This window comes from Chroicocephalus ridibundus, chromosome 8, assembly GCF_963924245.1.
Source record: "Chroicocephalus ridibundus chromosome 8, bChrRid1.1, whole genome shotgun sequence".
In the NCBI taxonomy this organism is placed as follows: Eukaryota; Metazoa; Chordata; class Aves; order Charadriiformes; family Laridae; genus Chroicocephalus; species Chroicocephalus ridibundus.
Window position 1 is genome coordinate 28,683,238 of NC_086291.1, and position 16,480 is coordinate 28,699,717.

The 16,480-nt window shown below is 40.6% G+C and overlaps 1 protein-coding gene across 2 annotated transcripts in view; it reads left to right on the plus strand.

The window, feature by feature from the left end:
- The window catches only part of C8H1orf21 (chromosome 8 C1orf21 homolog), a 118,122-nt gene that overhangs the window by 62,495 nt on the left and 39,147 nt on the right, over positions 1-16,480 (plus strand). For both annotated transcript variants that reach the window (XM_063343992.1, XM_063343991.1), the window contains one exon: positions 8,551-8,645. In XM_063343992.1, the coding sequence (XP_063200062.1) occupies positions 8,551-8,645 (95 nt within the window). The remainder of the gene's footprint in view (positions 1-8,550; positions 8,646-16,480) is intronic.

Genomic DNA, 16,480 nt, shown 5'->3' on the forward strand with positions numbered 1-16,480 from the left:
CTTAGAAAAGAGCTACCCTTATCTTGCCTAGCTTTAGGGCAAATGCCCTTCCAACACTGCAGAAGCCCTCCACGTAGAGTCTGGGGTTTGTTATATTGAATGTCTCGGTCTCCCTTTTTCCCCTGAAACCCCAACCCTAACAGTCACATCTGCCTTGTGCAGAAGCAGTAGTTAACATTCCTAGTTAACATGTGCTAGGCTTGTGTCGGAACAATAAAAAATACTTGAGGGTGATCTTTACAGATGCACAGCAATCTCTGTAGTACATTCAGATTTTTAAACAGTTTTTCTGTCGGATGATTTCTATTTTGTTAGCAGAATTGCTGTGTTGTTTGTGCACCTACACTCAACTTAATATCTGGTGGTGTCCACTGCCTCAGCTTCCAGCAGGGGCTGTATTTTAGATCGGGTTAAGGTAGAGGCAACTTCATTTGTCAAGTCTGAATGAATGTTTTCAGATAGTCCTTTGAGAAAAATAGGTTGGCTTATTTCCTAAGATATTTTTTTCTATTTAGTTCATATTAGTAAAAACAATGTGATCACTAAGATCGAGAATTGCCTGGGAGGTGGTAACTCTGAGAGTTGACGACAGAGGAAGACGACAGGCTCCTCACCTAGTGCTGGTTGATCTCCAATGAAATTTCACTCTCAGCCCACATCCACATGGATCAGAAATCCACCCCCGCAGCTGTGAATCTCAACAATTAAGTCAGAATCAAAATAACCTTGTTGAATGAAAACAACCATGTAGATGCTGCTTTCTTAGAGTGCTTGAAGCTGGAGCTAAGAAGATAACTTAGATACCCTCCATTACCTGTAGTTATTTCGAGAAACATTGATGTATAGGATTTTTGCAACTTCTTTCTCTAACTGTGGACGTTTTTTTGGATATTTGTCATTGCTTCTGCTGGTATCCAGGCAATTGATACCCACATATAGTAACACAGATGGAATAGTCTAAAGAGCTCATCTCATCCTTCTTGTGCTCCAGAACAGGATGGACTTCAACCTGCAGCACTCAAGACTGACGACTTTTTAAAGACTTCTGATGATGGAAACTACAACCACCCAAGCAATCTAATTCTATTCCTTGACTGTCCTTGCAGTTAATGATTTTTTTATTTTTTTTTTTCTGATGTCTAGCCTGGCTGTTTCTAGAGTTAAGCCCACCGCTGCTCATGTCCTAGCAGTGTAGATGTGGAGCTCACTGTACTGTAGATGATGTTTTGTGTTTAGCGTCTAAGTAGCTTGCCTGCTGTTATATGGTTCAGTTAAGTAGCATCAAAATCTCTTATGATTTTTAACAAATATTTTTAGAAAGAGCAATTCAGTCCTTTATCTAAATATAGCTTTTAGCTTTCAAGTCTTTGAGAGGGGAGAGTGCGTGAATCTTTGATCCTTGGCATTTCTCGTGATCACAGCACTAGGAGTAGTTTCTGCACCTGGCAGAAAAAAGTATGGTACCAAGAAATCTGTTAGACACAAAGCTTCCATTTTACAGAATAGACACGTGTTTTATTACGGATGAAGGATAAATCTTGGCATGTCCTTCAATACAAAGGCAAGAGATACTGAAGAACAAATTTGAAGCACAGGAAAATGAAGGTGTGGTTAGAAACTTTTCTTCTCAGTGGTGTGAGTGAAATACTACTTACCTCCTGTTTGATACTTGATACATCACTAAAAATAGAAAAGAGAGGCTCACTCATTGTCCCTGGCGACAGCAGAGCCAAATCTGTTCGTCCTTAGGTGTCTGGAATGGGAATGCAATGTAAATTAGCTTTTTTATTATTTTTTTTTAGTACTTAATGTTTAGCAAAAGATTTCTCCAAAAATCATACTGAGTCCAGATATATTTGAAGGAGTTATGCTTTTTTGTGGCGTTTGTTTGTTCCTTTTTAACCGAGGGAGAAATAGCATCATTACCGACGTTGCTGTGGTAATGGCACTTACAGCGATGTCTGGAAGTGCTGAAGAAATTTTCTTCATAGGGACAACCATAGTTGTTCCCCCCACACACAATTGTTTCAATATTATAAGTTGATATGCTCATTTATCACTGAAATCGTTATTAATGAGTGCTGTTTTTCTTTGTCACATTGCCATGGCAACCGGGTGACATGTTTGAGTAGAATTATCTGTTTCCAGATGGAGATCTTCATTCATAAGATTTGCCTACTGAGAATTTTTGCAACATATTCAACTTAAAAATTCTTCCTCCATTGCCCTTCCAGAGTTTCATGCTAGAGACATTAACCGCTTTCTGGTTTATATCCTGTGATGGATTTTGTGGTGGGTGTTGTGCTCGACAATATTTCTGTCTTTTATTTGTGGTTCATTTCTGTTGTTTTTCTTTCAGTTTAATTGGGCTGCTTTTCTTCAACTCCGTATTTGCTGTGGCAATCCTGTAAACCCAATCCTCACTCATTTGGGTCGTTGGAAGTCTTCTCTTTTTATATAATATACCACACAACAAAAGACAGTGCTTGATTTTTACTTCTACCTATGAAAGAAGCATGAAGATACATTTCTCTTTATATATGATATACCACGATCTAAGTGATAATATCCTAAGATTTTTATCGTATTCACTACGCAATTTTTGGTTTTGCATATGAAAGAGGCATAAAGATCTTTCCTTGTGTTTGGTTTTGATGTGAAACTGTATTTAGGAAAAAGAGAAAAGGTATTACTCTTTAGCAAGACAAAGCAAGGTAAATACGCATAGAACTTCGTATAATTCCCTTTATCCTGAGCTTATTTTATAGGTCTTGTTGACTGGCAGGCTTGATTGAGATCAAGTAGGACCTAATTAACATTTCAGGATTTCTCTGGGTTTGTTTCTAATCACTCAGACCAAAATATCTCAAAATGCTGTTTACTTCAGTAGAAATCAAAAGGTCAGTTTAGCATCCTTTACTTCTTGAATTCCAGCTTCACTCTTACCTTATCAAGCAAAACCTGGTTAGCAGTTTTTGCAAATACCTGAAGGTGTTACCTTTGGGGAAGGCATCAAAGGCTCATTCCTCCAAACAGTCTTTAATCTAATTTTCGTATTCGTTTAAAGCCATTAATGACCATGCACCTTGTGACACACTTCAAGGTATGTCTGTTGCTTAAACATCCATTCTTTTGCATTTGCAGTGCTTTCATCCTGACAATAACTTTAGAACAAGAATAATCTCATAAATAGCTCAGAATTTATAGTTTCTGAACACCTCATCTTATATATATTTTAGCTATAGAAGATAACATTTATCTTCATCTAGTCAAAAAAGTCTATATGTAGTTGTGTCCTCCCAATAATAAAAAAAATAGTGCAAGACTTGTCTTCTCTAAATACTTATTTGAATTTAATTGCTATATTTAGTATGTTTGAAATCATGAATGTTGTCTTGTCTGTGAAGAGCAAGGTGTTGTGCATCAGACTCACTTCTCCGCTGCACCAACTAGCAGTGTCTTCCCTAGAGAAGCTGCTGGCCACCACCTTCTCCTTTGCACCCTTTGGTTACCCTTTTGCTTGACTACTTGTTTCAGTCAAGAGTCTTGGCTGGGAATGTGCTAAATATTGATTTCGTCCCATTGCTTTCAGGAATGGTTCTGCATTTCTCATGTCAGGTCTCTACTTGAACAGGCTTGTGACGGGCCCATAAAAATCAAGATATTTTACAGCTTAGCTTGATCCAGGGGCAAAAAAATGGGAGTTCAACATGAATGTGAAGGGTGAAATTTGTGTCATTGAGTACCATAAATGGCAGAGGGAGACCTGTGAGCAAAATTCAGTGTTTCTCCTCAGGTAGCAGGAAGGTTGTAGGTATAAATATCAACATTTCAGCTATGATTCAGGTAGTTACTCGAATTTAAGCAGACTAGTTCAATGCTTACTGAAATTAGTTAGAGGTGGGGTTTTTCCTCAGTGCATTGGCTAGTTCAGAAAGTGGATATTTCCAGGTATGCCTTGTCGTACCTGGGAAGCTTTAGAGCTTGTAGTCAGCTGGATACTCCTTTTTCTTTCTGTGGCAGTATAATTACTTAGCTTCCCCCCCTGCCCTTTGAAAGTGGAATCATATCTATTTATACTTACCTCCAGCAAGTGACTACTCCATATGAGCTAATGTTGACAATGTATTGTATTTGTGCTCTCTATTTTAAGGAAAATATTTTGCCTGTGATAGGAAATTATGAGAGTGTATGAGTAATAATATTGCTTCAAACTTAACATTGCTGATCAGTTTCCTTCATCTCTGTATTTGATACAACAGTTATTCATGGCTTAGTCCTTTCTTCTGCTCCCGTTAACCAAATTAGGTTGATTGCTCGCTTTCCGCAGGTCAGTGCTGTATTTGCCTGTATTTGATACTGGTATGCGCTCCGCTTGCACAAAACACGTGTGTTTGATGGAGTTGCTAGCTGCTTGGCACTACTGTCTGTTAATCTTTTATTTAGGCACTGAAGCCAGAGTGTTGGCCAGTCAGCCTACTTCTTCCTTAATGTGCTTCATACCCAAGAGGTAGTCTCTTAGCCTTTCAAGCAGATCCTCAGCTTTAGATTGTGTCAAATTTACATTGCTTTTTGAAATACAAGTTGAGATTTCTCATGCTCAAACACATACCATATAATAGATCCATGACATTAATATTAATTTTGTAAGACAGTTTCTATTAAAAGAGTAACTCTAATAACATCTACAGAAGCAGGTGTCTTCTACTTTGACTTCCTGAATTTCTTTCATCTGTATTCTCCTAAGGAGATGGTGGATTTCTCTGAAGTAAGACTTTCTAGTTGGCATGGTGCATTCAACTTGTCCTGAAAATGTAATGAAAAATGACTGTTTTATTTTTGGAAACTTTCTTGCTGCTGCATGTCTCAGGCGTGAATTGTCCAGGCATCTGCACTTCTTCTGCAGTTGGTAGGATGGAGGGAAGAGTAATGCCAACGGTGCTATGCTGTACAGATAATTGAACAGTACTGTATTCATAAGTAAGGTCCAGGGGAAAGCATATTTACTAACCCTGTTGTAAATATCTGAGGAAATTACAGGAGAAGGGCCCCCTTTAAGTACTGGAAGGGTGCTATAAGGTCTCCTGGGAGCTTTCTCTTCCCCAGGTTGAACAACCCCAACTGTCTCAGCCTGTCCTCATAGGAGAGGTGCTCCAGCCTTCTGGTCATTTTTGTGGCCTCCTCTGGACCCTCTCCAACACGTCGATGTCTTTCCTTGTGCTGAGGGCTCCAGAGTTGGACGCAGGATGAAGGAGTTGAATACGCCATTAGCAATTTTGCTGATGATACCAGACTGGGAGGTACTGTTGACTCTTATGAGGGACAAGAGGCCTTCCAGAGGGATTGAGCTAGATTGGAGCATTGGGCTATGATTAATGGGATGAAATTTAATGAGTTGATATGCTGCATTCTGCACCTAGGATGGTAATGCTGGGCACAAGTATAAATTGGGAGAGGAGTGGCTGGAGATCAGCCCTGCAGAAAAGGGTCTGGAGGTGCTGGTCGACAGCAGGCTCAATAGGAGCCAGCAGTGGGCCCTGCTGAGTGGCCCCCCCCGAGAAGGCAAACCGCATCCTGGGGCGCATCAAACACAGCGTGACCAGCCCATCAAGAGAGGGGATTATCCCAGTATGTTCAGCATTGGGCACTGGGTGCAGTTCTGGGCCCCACCATTTAAGAAGAATGTGAAGGTACTTGAATGCATCCAGAGGAGGGCAACAAAGCTGGTGACGGGGCTGGAAATCATGTCCTGTGAGGAGCAGCTGAGAACTTTGGCCTTGTCTAGTTTGGAGAAAACGAGGCTGAGAGGCAAGCTCATTGCTCTCTACAGCTTTCCAAGGAGGGCACGTGGAGAGGGAGGTGCTGAGCTCTTCTCCCTGGGATCAGTGGTAAGACATCTGGGAATGGTTCAAAGCTGTGCCAGGGAAGGTTTAGACTGGACATTAGGATGCATTATTTTACCCAGAGGGTGGTCAAACACTGGAACAGGCTTCCTGGTGAGATGGTCGATGCCCCAAGCCTGTCAGTGCTTAAGAGGCATTTGGACAATGCCCTTAGCAACATTTTTTAACTTCTGGTCAGCCCTGAAGTGGTGAGGTAGTGGGACTAGATGACGGTTGTAGGTCCCTTCCAACTGAAATACTCTGTTCTGTTCACCCTGTAAAGGCAGCACAAATTTGTTAGTAATGCTGCAATAATTACAAGAGTGTTGTCATGATGGTGATGATGAATATTGGGAAGCCAGGTAGCAGCAAGTCCTCAGCTCAGATAGCTGAACCGTGATGCCCGGCAGCACTCTTACAATCAGTCAGAGAAGAAATACAGAATTAAGTTTCCAACAGAAACCTTCCTTTCCTGTCTTGCCTCCATCCTATCAAACTGTATCAAACATTCATATATAAATCTGATTATACTGCTAATCAATCTATTACTGCCCTGGTCCACTTGCTACAAGAGATGATGTCTGCCAAGGAAGCATCCCATACACGCAGTCTGCACGGGATGTTCTGCTGCGCGAGGCTGTGCCCAATGTCCGATCACAATTAATCTCTTGGATAAGCAGGAAACACGTTTCAGAGGTTATTTTTGCCACTGAACATCAGGACCTCCGTACCTTATTCATTCTTTACAAGGCTGGGTTGAACATGCCTCTCTTCTAGTTAATGTGGACCAGCTGCGGGTCGTGCAAGCTTCCTTTGTGCTATTTTCTCTTTCTCATCTGGTTTCCTATTCAAATCCGTACATACCACTGTGGGAGTTTTATGCTTTTCTGCATGTGGGTTTTATTGCTAATCACAACAGAGATCATTGAAGGAGCAAGGAAAATGTAAGTTAGATAATGCAGTCAATCAAATACTTCTAATTCTCAAGCTTTATTGTGTTCAGCCTTTTTGGTTTTATGAATTGTCACCTTCAGACTACCTAAATTCCATTTAAAAAGGGAAAAAAATTTAGAGAACTTGTTCACATTTACCAATCTAATAATAACATTGTCTTAAATTCTACCATATGTTTTGAGACTCTGCATCTGAGATGCTGCTATTTAATAAATTCAGTTTTATTTAGCTCTATAAGAAAAAACCCACATACATATGGACTAGTCCAAATGCAAAACCATGTTGGTTTTTTTTTTTAAAAGATTGTTTTTCAAAGTTAGGGTTATTTAACTTACACACTCTGTGGTTAACGGTTTCCCAAAAACAAGCTTCCTTATAAATAATTTTGATTATTTTTTTTAACAATGCAGTAACCCAGAATAATCCATTTGTCTTTTGTTTTTCCCTTAGCAAGTACGATAAATTGCTTGAAAACCCAAAGAAAAAGAATGACGTTTGAGCGGTTTCTTTTAATTTGCCCAGATTTTGCCTTTTATTTCCCAATGCCTCATTTAATTTTATATTAACATTTTCAACTTCCATGGGGGAAAGTTGCTCTCCTGCATTATGTGTCCTGGCCAGAGGAGTGTGGGTGCAAACTCTGGGTGTTTTTCCAATAGACTCACATGCTGCAAAGATGACCAGAGCAAAAAGCTGGAACAGGGGCTGGGAAAAAGCAGTGTCGATACTGCATACGCTGTGCTCCCAGGCTAGAAAGAATCACCAAATCCCTTCTTCTCCTACCAAAGGGAAAAAAAAAACCCAAACAACTTTATTCACGTTTTGGTGAGGCTGTTTACTGTGGGATAGCACATTTATATTAGATAATATTTCAATACTGGCGCAGGAGCTGGGAATTTATTATTTGATGAGCTGAAACACCTAGCTGATAAATGTTAATGGCAAACAAGGAATCTTACTTTTCAAGTTAGTTATTTTCATGCTGGGTTTCTATCTGGGTAGCGTTCCTGTGCAGGAAAAATGGTGGTGGGCGGGGAATGGGGAGAGGAAGATAGTCAGCAAGGGGCCTTTGCTTCAGAAATCATTATGTGACTGTGCATTGTATACTTTTGCTTTAGCTCAGTTAAAACAATGGAGGGGAAAACGATAATTTAAAAAAAAAATTACAGTGGTTTTTGGTGTGGGGTTTCTTTTTTCAGCTTTTAACTTAAATTTTAAATAGCCTCCATCAGCATTACCTTTTCAGAACAGCTTTTCTCAATGCAAGGAACATCCATAAGCAGATTCCTCTGTGTAGTAACTACTGTACCTCGCTTGTTTGCCCACTGATAATAAATCTCCAGGGAGTATGCAGGAGGAAAGAACTTGTTTGTATTGAACATATTGTACAGAAAACTAAGGAGTTTGGGGAGAGTGCACACCAGGTGTCCCCTCCTCATGGTGCCATGGCTATACTAGACCTGAGAGCTACTGTACAATTTCTGGGAGTCAGAACTGGAAATTCTTACTGAAGCTTCAGTCAGGAAAAACTTCCTTCATATCAGTCACATTTAAGCCTTTGAAACTATATACATGTAACTTTTAGTTGCTTTGCCTAATTAGGGTCTTTCCTAGTCAGCTGTTTTGGTTTTAGTTTGTTTTTTTTCCCAGCTGCTGAACTACACTGGTTCAAATTTTTTTTTCTTTTTTTTTTTTTTTTTCCCTTGGTGCTCAGATGAGTATAGGATCAAACCAGTGGAAGAGGTCAAATACATGAAAAATGGGGGAGAAGATGATCAGAAAATAGCAGCCAGGAACCAAGAAAACTTGGTAAGGATTGAACTTATCGCTTATCTAATGACATAACGTGGCTCTGCTTTTGTAATGAAACGTGCAACGTGCAGCACATGCAAACTACAGCTTACACACGGCAAGAGGATTTTCTCAAAAATGTCATAACTCTCTGCAAAGCTCTCGTAGAAGGTGCAAAATATGACTTTTTCCTGCTTGTCTTTCTGAATTAGGCTCTGCTTCATCTTGGAGTGAGTGCTTCCACGATTATACTCGCTCACCTCCTTTGCGGATCCGAATATACGTGCTTTGAAATGTATGTGTCTATATTGCAAACAAGTTGGTAGTAAAACAGCAGTGCACTGCTGTTAAGGAAATGACCTACTTATGTAGATATTATTTGCTCTGTGCTTCCTGGTTTTACATGTTTTAAAAGTCACAGGGAAGGCAGTTTGGAATAGAAAAAGCAATATATTCATAATATTGCAGTCACAAGAATAATTTTGTGTGGTTTTTTTCCCCTGATTTGAGCACCTTGCTGGCTTGTAGTTCCACTTAGGGGAAGGAAATTACAGGTAAACTCTTAGTACTACTCTAAATAACAAGGATACTGTTGAAGTGGCTTAAAAATCACAGTTGAATCACTTCTGGCATTTCTGAGAAGTTGTTTCTTCTCTTCTAAAGCTGAAGGAATGTAGATGTTGTAATTGGCTGACTGGGGCTTTGCCCGGTTTAAATTTTTGAAGGCATCCCACAATTACAATAGCTGGGTGCAAAATTTCACGTCAAAATTTCACTTATTCATTGCAGCTTTTCTTCATGTAGGATCGGTTGGGTTTTTTTCCCTCCATCAGTAAGACCAAAGAGGGGGAACATCATCATCAGATTTCAGTGGAACCATAACCTTTATCGCCAGCTGAGGATTTGCCTTTTGCCATCATTGGGCAGCTGGACAAAAATCCACTGCTTGGGAATTTGTCCTTGATGAAGATGTAAGTGAGCTCCAGGCAACCTGGATACTGTATTTCCCTCTCCTAGACACTCATGGTTGCATTACACAACTACATGTGAATTCCTGTAGCAAATAGCGGAGTTTATTCTACTGTTCTAACCTCATTGCTCGAGGAGTGGTTGAGCAGCACGCACACAATTTCTGCTTTGGTCTCCACATCGGGTATTTGCCGCCCGCAATTTTGCATTGTTGATGCTGCAGTGGATGGTGCAATTTCAGCTTGCAGCAGGAATTTTGGGGCTTTTTTTAGCACTTCAGAAACATTGCTGAGAATCTCACCTTTTCTGGCAGCATCCGCAGTTCATTCAGCATCATTGCCGGTGTAAGATGTTTGGTTTGAACTGGAAGAAGTACGACTGCAAGAATTTTTCACTCATTTTAGAGAACCCAGTGCTTTGTTGGTAAACAGAGAAAAAGGAAAAATGAGGCTAGTCCTCAGTTTTTTTGACAAAAAATGCAAAAGGTTAAATTTTAAACTAGCCTTCAGCTGTATTTAAATCAGATTATTTGCAGAAGGCAACATGCCACTTGAATGACAACGAGGAAGAGTTCAGGAAAGCTTAGGGCTGCTGAGGTGACACAGTCGCTGCAGTTGTATTCAAAACTGGATAGAGAGATTTTGTGCTTACGTTAGTGCCGGCTTTCTTGTAACACCTAAGTGTTAGCCTGACTAAATTTAGGAAGAGACATTTCTACAGCACGGTGCTGCTTATTTTATTATCGATGGGTCATGTTTGATGGGAGCGGGGAGTTTGTTGGAAAATATAACTTACTATGGAGTTGGAGGGCTGGTACAGCTCTCTTCTCTGTCCTAGCTATTGGGAGAGAGAGAAAAAAACCAAACAAACCAATAACGCAAGGAAGTCTTCAATCAGACCAGATGTATAGTTTAAAACAAAAACCATCTTGCACACCAAAAAGGCTTTATTTTCCTTTTCCTCATCTTACTATAAGGAGATTATGTTGTCTGTAATGTATGCGGCTTTTTAATCCTGGGAATTGTCAAGTCCTCATCACTCCTGGATTTTTTTTTAAAGGGGTTTCACTGTTCGACTTCTCCTTAGTAAACATGTTTTAGTTCACTGCTTAGAAGATGGGTTAAGCTACCCATCAGTCAGGCTTTAGTTTTCTTAATGTGAGAAAAGTTGGCAAGCACTTACAGAATCCTGTCTTCTCATCAGCCATTTCCAGGCAACAGAAATTTTAGAAACAAGAAAAGGCGGTGGGAGAACCGACCGGCCCTTTACCCTCCTCTTTCGTTTCTTAATCCCACGTTTCTTTATTGTCACAGGGCTGCTAATTCTCATCTCCTTCAGAAATGCAGCCCAGATGAGATGTATAACCTGAATGTCATTAGAGTCGGTTCCCTGGGAACTGCTGTGCCGTGGGTTGTCTTACCCTGTGATACCTGTGCCTGAATTATGTTATTCAGATGCCATGGAATTTTTCAGTCCCATTATCATCACTGTTACTTTTTTAAGGTATTTTGAAGTCTTGCTGAAAAAAAAAAAAATCTCAAGTGAAAATAAAACCGCTTCCCTTACAACTTTGGCTCTTTGATGTGGTTCCATCTCTGCCTTTGGTGTTGCAGCATTTCTGAGTTGGGGAAAAAAAAAGGTCATGCAAGTAGATAAAAGAGAATAGGAGGACATGGCAGACAGCAGGCAAATTGTCATTTTGGGTGGTCCTGGGAGAGGTGAGGCTGTGTCAGGGAATCACCATCTTCCCAGCTTCAACCTGAAGCTTAAGCAGGGCTCAAAACTTGAGCAGGGCTGACATGGTAAAGCAGAAATACTCCTCTAAGATGTATTGACAATGGGAATGGCTGTGCTGGGGCTGCATGCCAGCTGAAACAGAAGATGCTCCATGCGAAGACATCTTCTGGCAGAATCAAAGGCCTCCTTGAATTTAATTGTCCTCATTTCCATACTCTTACAGCACTAATGGCTTTCCACTGTAAAATTTTATTGCCAGAAAAGGTAAAGTGAGAAGGTGTGGTGTATTCGTGCAGCTTAGTGTTGTTTTGGCGAACTTTAATAGCTGTATTAGTTTTCCTTAGGTGGTTTGTAATAGTACAGGTACCTCTGAAAATATCAAATACCTAAAGCTACATTTTGGTGTGTTAGGTAGTTAACTCGATATTTATTGCAGTTCAGTTTTTGGATGTTTTTGTAACTTTTCCTAATAGAAATCTTTTTCTGGTCTGCATTGGCACAAAAGGCCATTTATTGGGCTTTTTATGCCTTGTTACCCAAGCCCTTAAAACAACTGGGCATAATCCTCAGCTTTGTCATGAGGCTCCGTAGTGAAATGGCACGTTAGAGCTGGAGATGAATTCCTGCTGGAGTTGGAAGAAAATTGCCTCTCTCCGTTGCTCTTGCTATCTCACACTCCACCTTTAATAATATGAACAATGTTTTGTGGTTCGGTGGTTTTTTTTTTTTCCAATAAGTATAAATTTCCACTCCACTTACCTACAAATGTGATTTTTGTCAGCCTTCCATGTGCTGTTATTTCCTAAGTGTGTCTTGAGCTTCTCAGCCCAGCCGCTGTTCTCCATTTATCATTCAGTTCCATAATACTTAGTATTGCAAAACCTCAGTATCTGTAGTTCTGTATTCAACAACAGTTACCATTTTCTGCAGTGATATGTTAAAAGTAGACAGTAGTATCTGATAGATTAAGTGTATGAAATCAAAAGCCTGGCAGAAAATGAGGAATGAAACAACTGTAATAACTACATAATACGTAATCTGTGAAAGGGAAGATACTGTGTAGAATATAAATATTTAAATAAGTATCAAAATATGTACTATAGATCCATCAATCCTAAACATTTTGTGATGTGTAATGCAAATATTGGCATATGTCTGAATTCCAGATCGATTTTGGAAAATATCTTTTTAATTCTGTTGCCAAGTTGCCCAATCTAAGTGCTAAAAGAAATCAGAAGAAATAAGCTAGCTAAAAGAAAATAAGCTAGCCACCCCTTGCTGGGGTTAAACTGCGCGGGGTGGAGAGGGTGTTTTCCTTTCTACATATGCAAAATACCACCAGTGTAAATTTTAAGCATGGCAATACAATTGATTTGGTACTTTAAAGTGTTTGAAGCCACTGCTGCTTACTATTGCTAGGTAAGCTTTGAAATGCTGTTTCTTAAATGTGTAGCTATATATTTATCACAGCACTGTTGTAGTACATTGGTGATGAGCTTTGTAAAATTAAAATTAGTGTCTTATTAGTGTACACTACAGTACTAATGTTTCAGGCTCTCGGTTCCTAATTATTTATTTTAAACCATTTTGCAACAGTAGCTTGTTTCAAAACACACAATTCAAGGTAGAACTTGCTTGTGCTCCGCTTATTAAGTGGGGGGAAAAAAATCAGGAATGCCCAAGACCAACAGCCCTCAGACCCTTAGAAAGGAGAGGTTTTCTTGGGGTTTGTCTACCCTGAAGAGTTTTGGTGTTAAATCGTGTGCTGACCCCCTCGCTTGCTTTCAGTGCTGTATGCAGCATCATCCAGGAGACCCTGTCCCACCGCTGCACCATGTCGTCTCCCAATACGAGCATTGGTGGGACAATTGCATTATGTTGGTTCGTTATCCACAGTCAAGGATGGATATCTAGATATCTTTATATATAGAAAGGAGAGGCTATTAATTTCTCTGCCTCTTGCCACCCTATTTTTCCTTCTCCTGTTTTCACATATAAAGCCTCAGCTCAACAAAATGCTTGAAGATGCTGTTGGCTCTTGTGTTGGAATCCAGGCAGGGAGAAAAGCAAAAAAAAAACACACTGAAAAATACAGCTTGGGTCATTTTGGGGAAGGAGGGGAAAGTGAGGCGCCCTTTTTCTTTGGTTCCTGTGGCATGAGAATAATAAAAGGACAAAGTGAGTGTCGCCAGCTGTGCACAGAGACTTCATAATGTGCAGGGATGGCTGCACCCTGCTCTCACTGCATCTCCTGTAGTCCCGAGAGCTGGAAAAGAGAGCAGAGGTGTTGAGGGCTACAGAGCAAGGCTACTCCCCCACATGTTTTCCCACAAGGAGAGGCATCCGCTTTGCCTAGATGCTGCCTCAGCCAAAGCCTGGGCCCCCAGGGAGGTCTGCACAAACAGGTCCCACAGGCTCGTCACAGGGCAGCGCAGAGATGCTCCTCTCTCCAGTTCAAAACAATAAACCACAGAACAAAACACAGCAAGAGAATAAGTAAATGGAAGCTAGGGATTAAAATTTAAAAGTAACTAAATGCAGGAGTGTGATGAGTGTTTAATATTAATCTCCGTTCTGCCGGAGGTGGCAGGGTTCTTGTTGGGATGGAGGAGGCAGCATCCCTGGGCAGGCTGGTGCCTGGAGCCTCCCTGGCCCAGGCAGAGCCACGCTCAGCAGTGCCACCACAGACTGCCCCAAGTGAATGACATGCCCCCTTCGCTGAAGAGTTTTGCTTCTTTCTTGTATTAGATGATACCTAAGAAATTCCCCTGGGAGTAGGTAGGCTTTTATTGGATGTATTTTCCTCCAGTCTTCATCAGTCGGGTCTGGATCGGTATATTTTATGCTGCGCTTACTCCCAGGTTCCCATTCCCAAGGAAATTAAAATTATAAAATCATCTTTTGGGTTTTTTTTGTTGTTTTTTTTTTTCCAAAGTCTGCTATCCTAAATGAATTCTGCCCTATCGCTATCACTACTAAGTAATTACAACATTTCAGTTTCCATAAGCCGTCCCCTCCAGTGTGTTTTTGGAAGAAATGCATTTGAAGCTGAAATAGAAGTGCATGGAAAGGATATTTTTACTAGAGCCAGTTATTTTAAATGCCATGCAATTAGCTTATTTCCATATTGCCCATTCCGTTTCAAACTTGCAGTGATATTCTTCAAAGAGTGGTTTCTCATAATGAATTTATGACAGTTTTAGCTCATTCCACTTACGGGTCACTGCATATTATATAGACATCAAAGTAAATGATTGCCCTGAGTATTAATATTCTTTTTCTTCTGGATTCCATTAAAAATGGGTTTTGTGGAAGAAGTATTAATTTTTCCTCTAGTATTTAATTTTTAAAAATCTAGAAAATAAGCGGATACTATTAACAGATTTTTTTTTAGCAAGTCAGAAAATAACATAAGAAGTAATTGTGTCCAGGTGTATTTCTTCAGACCAGACCTTGTGTCTGTGTTCACCCTCTGTTGAGTTAAATCTTCATAGTACTGTATTGAGAGGTAGAATTGTACCATTTATCAGGCTGTTGATGGATGTGATTTTAAAGTGGAAAGCTTAAAAAAAATGTAATGATATTTCTTTCTAAGTGTATTAGAATAACAGTGTCCAGAAGCAACATGTAATTGCAGTATTGCTAATGTTTGCTAGGGAAAAAAAGTAGTAGTGAAAGTCTGTCTAATGTCCAAGAGCCTTGGGCAGGCATCAGGAGCAAGTTTCCAGGACCAGCTGCGTTGGTGGTGTAAAGGGTTCTGGCAAAACTTGCGGAGATGTTCCCCTCATTTGTAGAAGCAGCTCATTTTCCGTATGGGTTGTGTTTTTTCCATGTCTGTATCAGTTTAATGGGTGGGTTTCTGCTCAGGGCTTTTTTTTTCCCTCTCTGGGAGGCGGATGCTGTTGAGACGGAGGAGGGACATGGAGCTGTTGGTGAAACAGGCATCAGCAGGGACGACAACGTTGCTTGTTGTGAGTGAACGACGCTGCTGGCTTTGAAATCGTCCTCTGCAAAGCATAAAGCATCGCGGCTCGTTGGCTGAAAGGTGTCGGACTTCTCCAGACAACATCAGCCAAGGGTTTATAAGTGCCAGCATCTGAAGCCCCAGCTGGATGCTGCTGTCGTGAGCTCTGGCAGTGGCAGGCGAATGGGCACGCTGACATTTCCCTGTAGACCCAAGTGTCCCACCAGTAACCTTGAGCTTGTGGGTATTCCTCAAATCCTCTCATTATCATCGTCCTTGAAGTTATCAAGGCCACGGGCATTGTGTGTATGTTCTGGACAGGCATGTTTCAGTGCAGCTCTCCAGGAGGAGGTACAGAAACATACACCATTCCCTATAACCATTTATTGTGCACTTTGCGGTAAACCAGCCTGCACTGCAGTGCTGCCAACATCAGGCACGTGAAAATGAGTCAGCTGATCAAAATATATAGATTATATATAAAACTTGTTATTTAAAAGCATTATACGGAAAGCTCTGGAAGCTTTTGATTTAAGTGTTTCTTCCATGATTGTGAGGACTGGGAACCTGTTCTTCCCAGCCCTTTTTATTAAAGTTTTTTTTTTTTTTTTAGAGCTAAGATTCTTTTTTATTCTTTTTATTATCTCTTATTATCTCAAAACTTGAGGAACTGAAGCTTTAAGAAAGATGAGCAATACAATTTTGAAAGCTGTCAGCAGTAGAAACTCTCTGCATCCTCTGTTTTGGTACTTGCTTTTCAGCGATTGCCTGGTAGGTGTTAATTATTAATTCTGGTGTTTTGGAACAGAGGAGAAGACAAGATACAGGCAAAAATGAACATGCAGAAATGCCTAAAATCATCAAAAGTCTCTGTGGGAGAATAAAGCTGGCAAATCCAGGCAGCTGTGCTGACTGCTAGCCCCAGAGCCCTGGGGTGGGAGTACCGCTGAGCACTGGTGAGCTGTGGCCTCCTCTCCTCCTGCCTCCTTTTCACAACGGCGACGTAGAAGTTCATCCTTCCATCTGTTCACATTTAATTACAGACAATATTATATGGGTTTGCTCAAGCTTTCTTTTCAGGCATGGGACTCCTTCAGTTGAGACAGTTGTGAAGAAAACATAGGGCCCAGGATTTAGATATCTGGTGAGATGCTACTTTCAGACTATTTAAGTACACAGACGT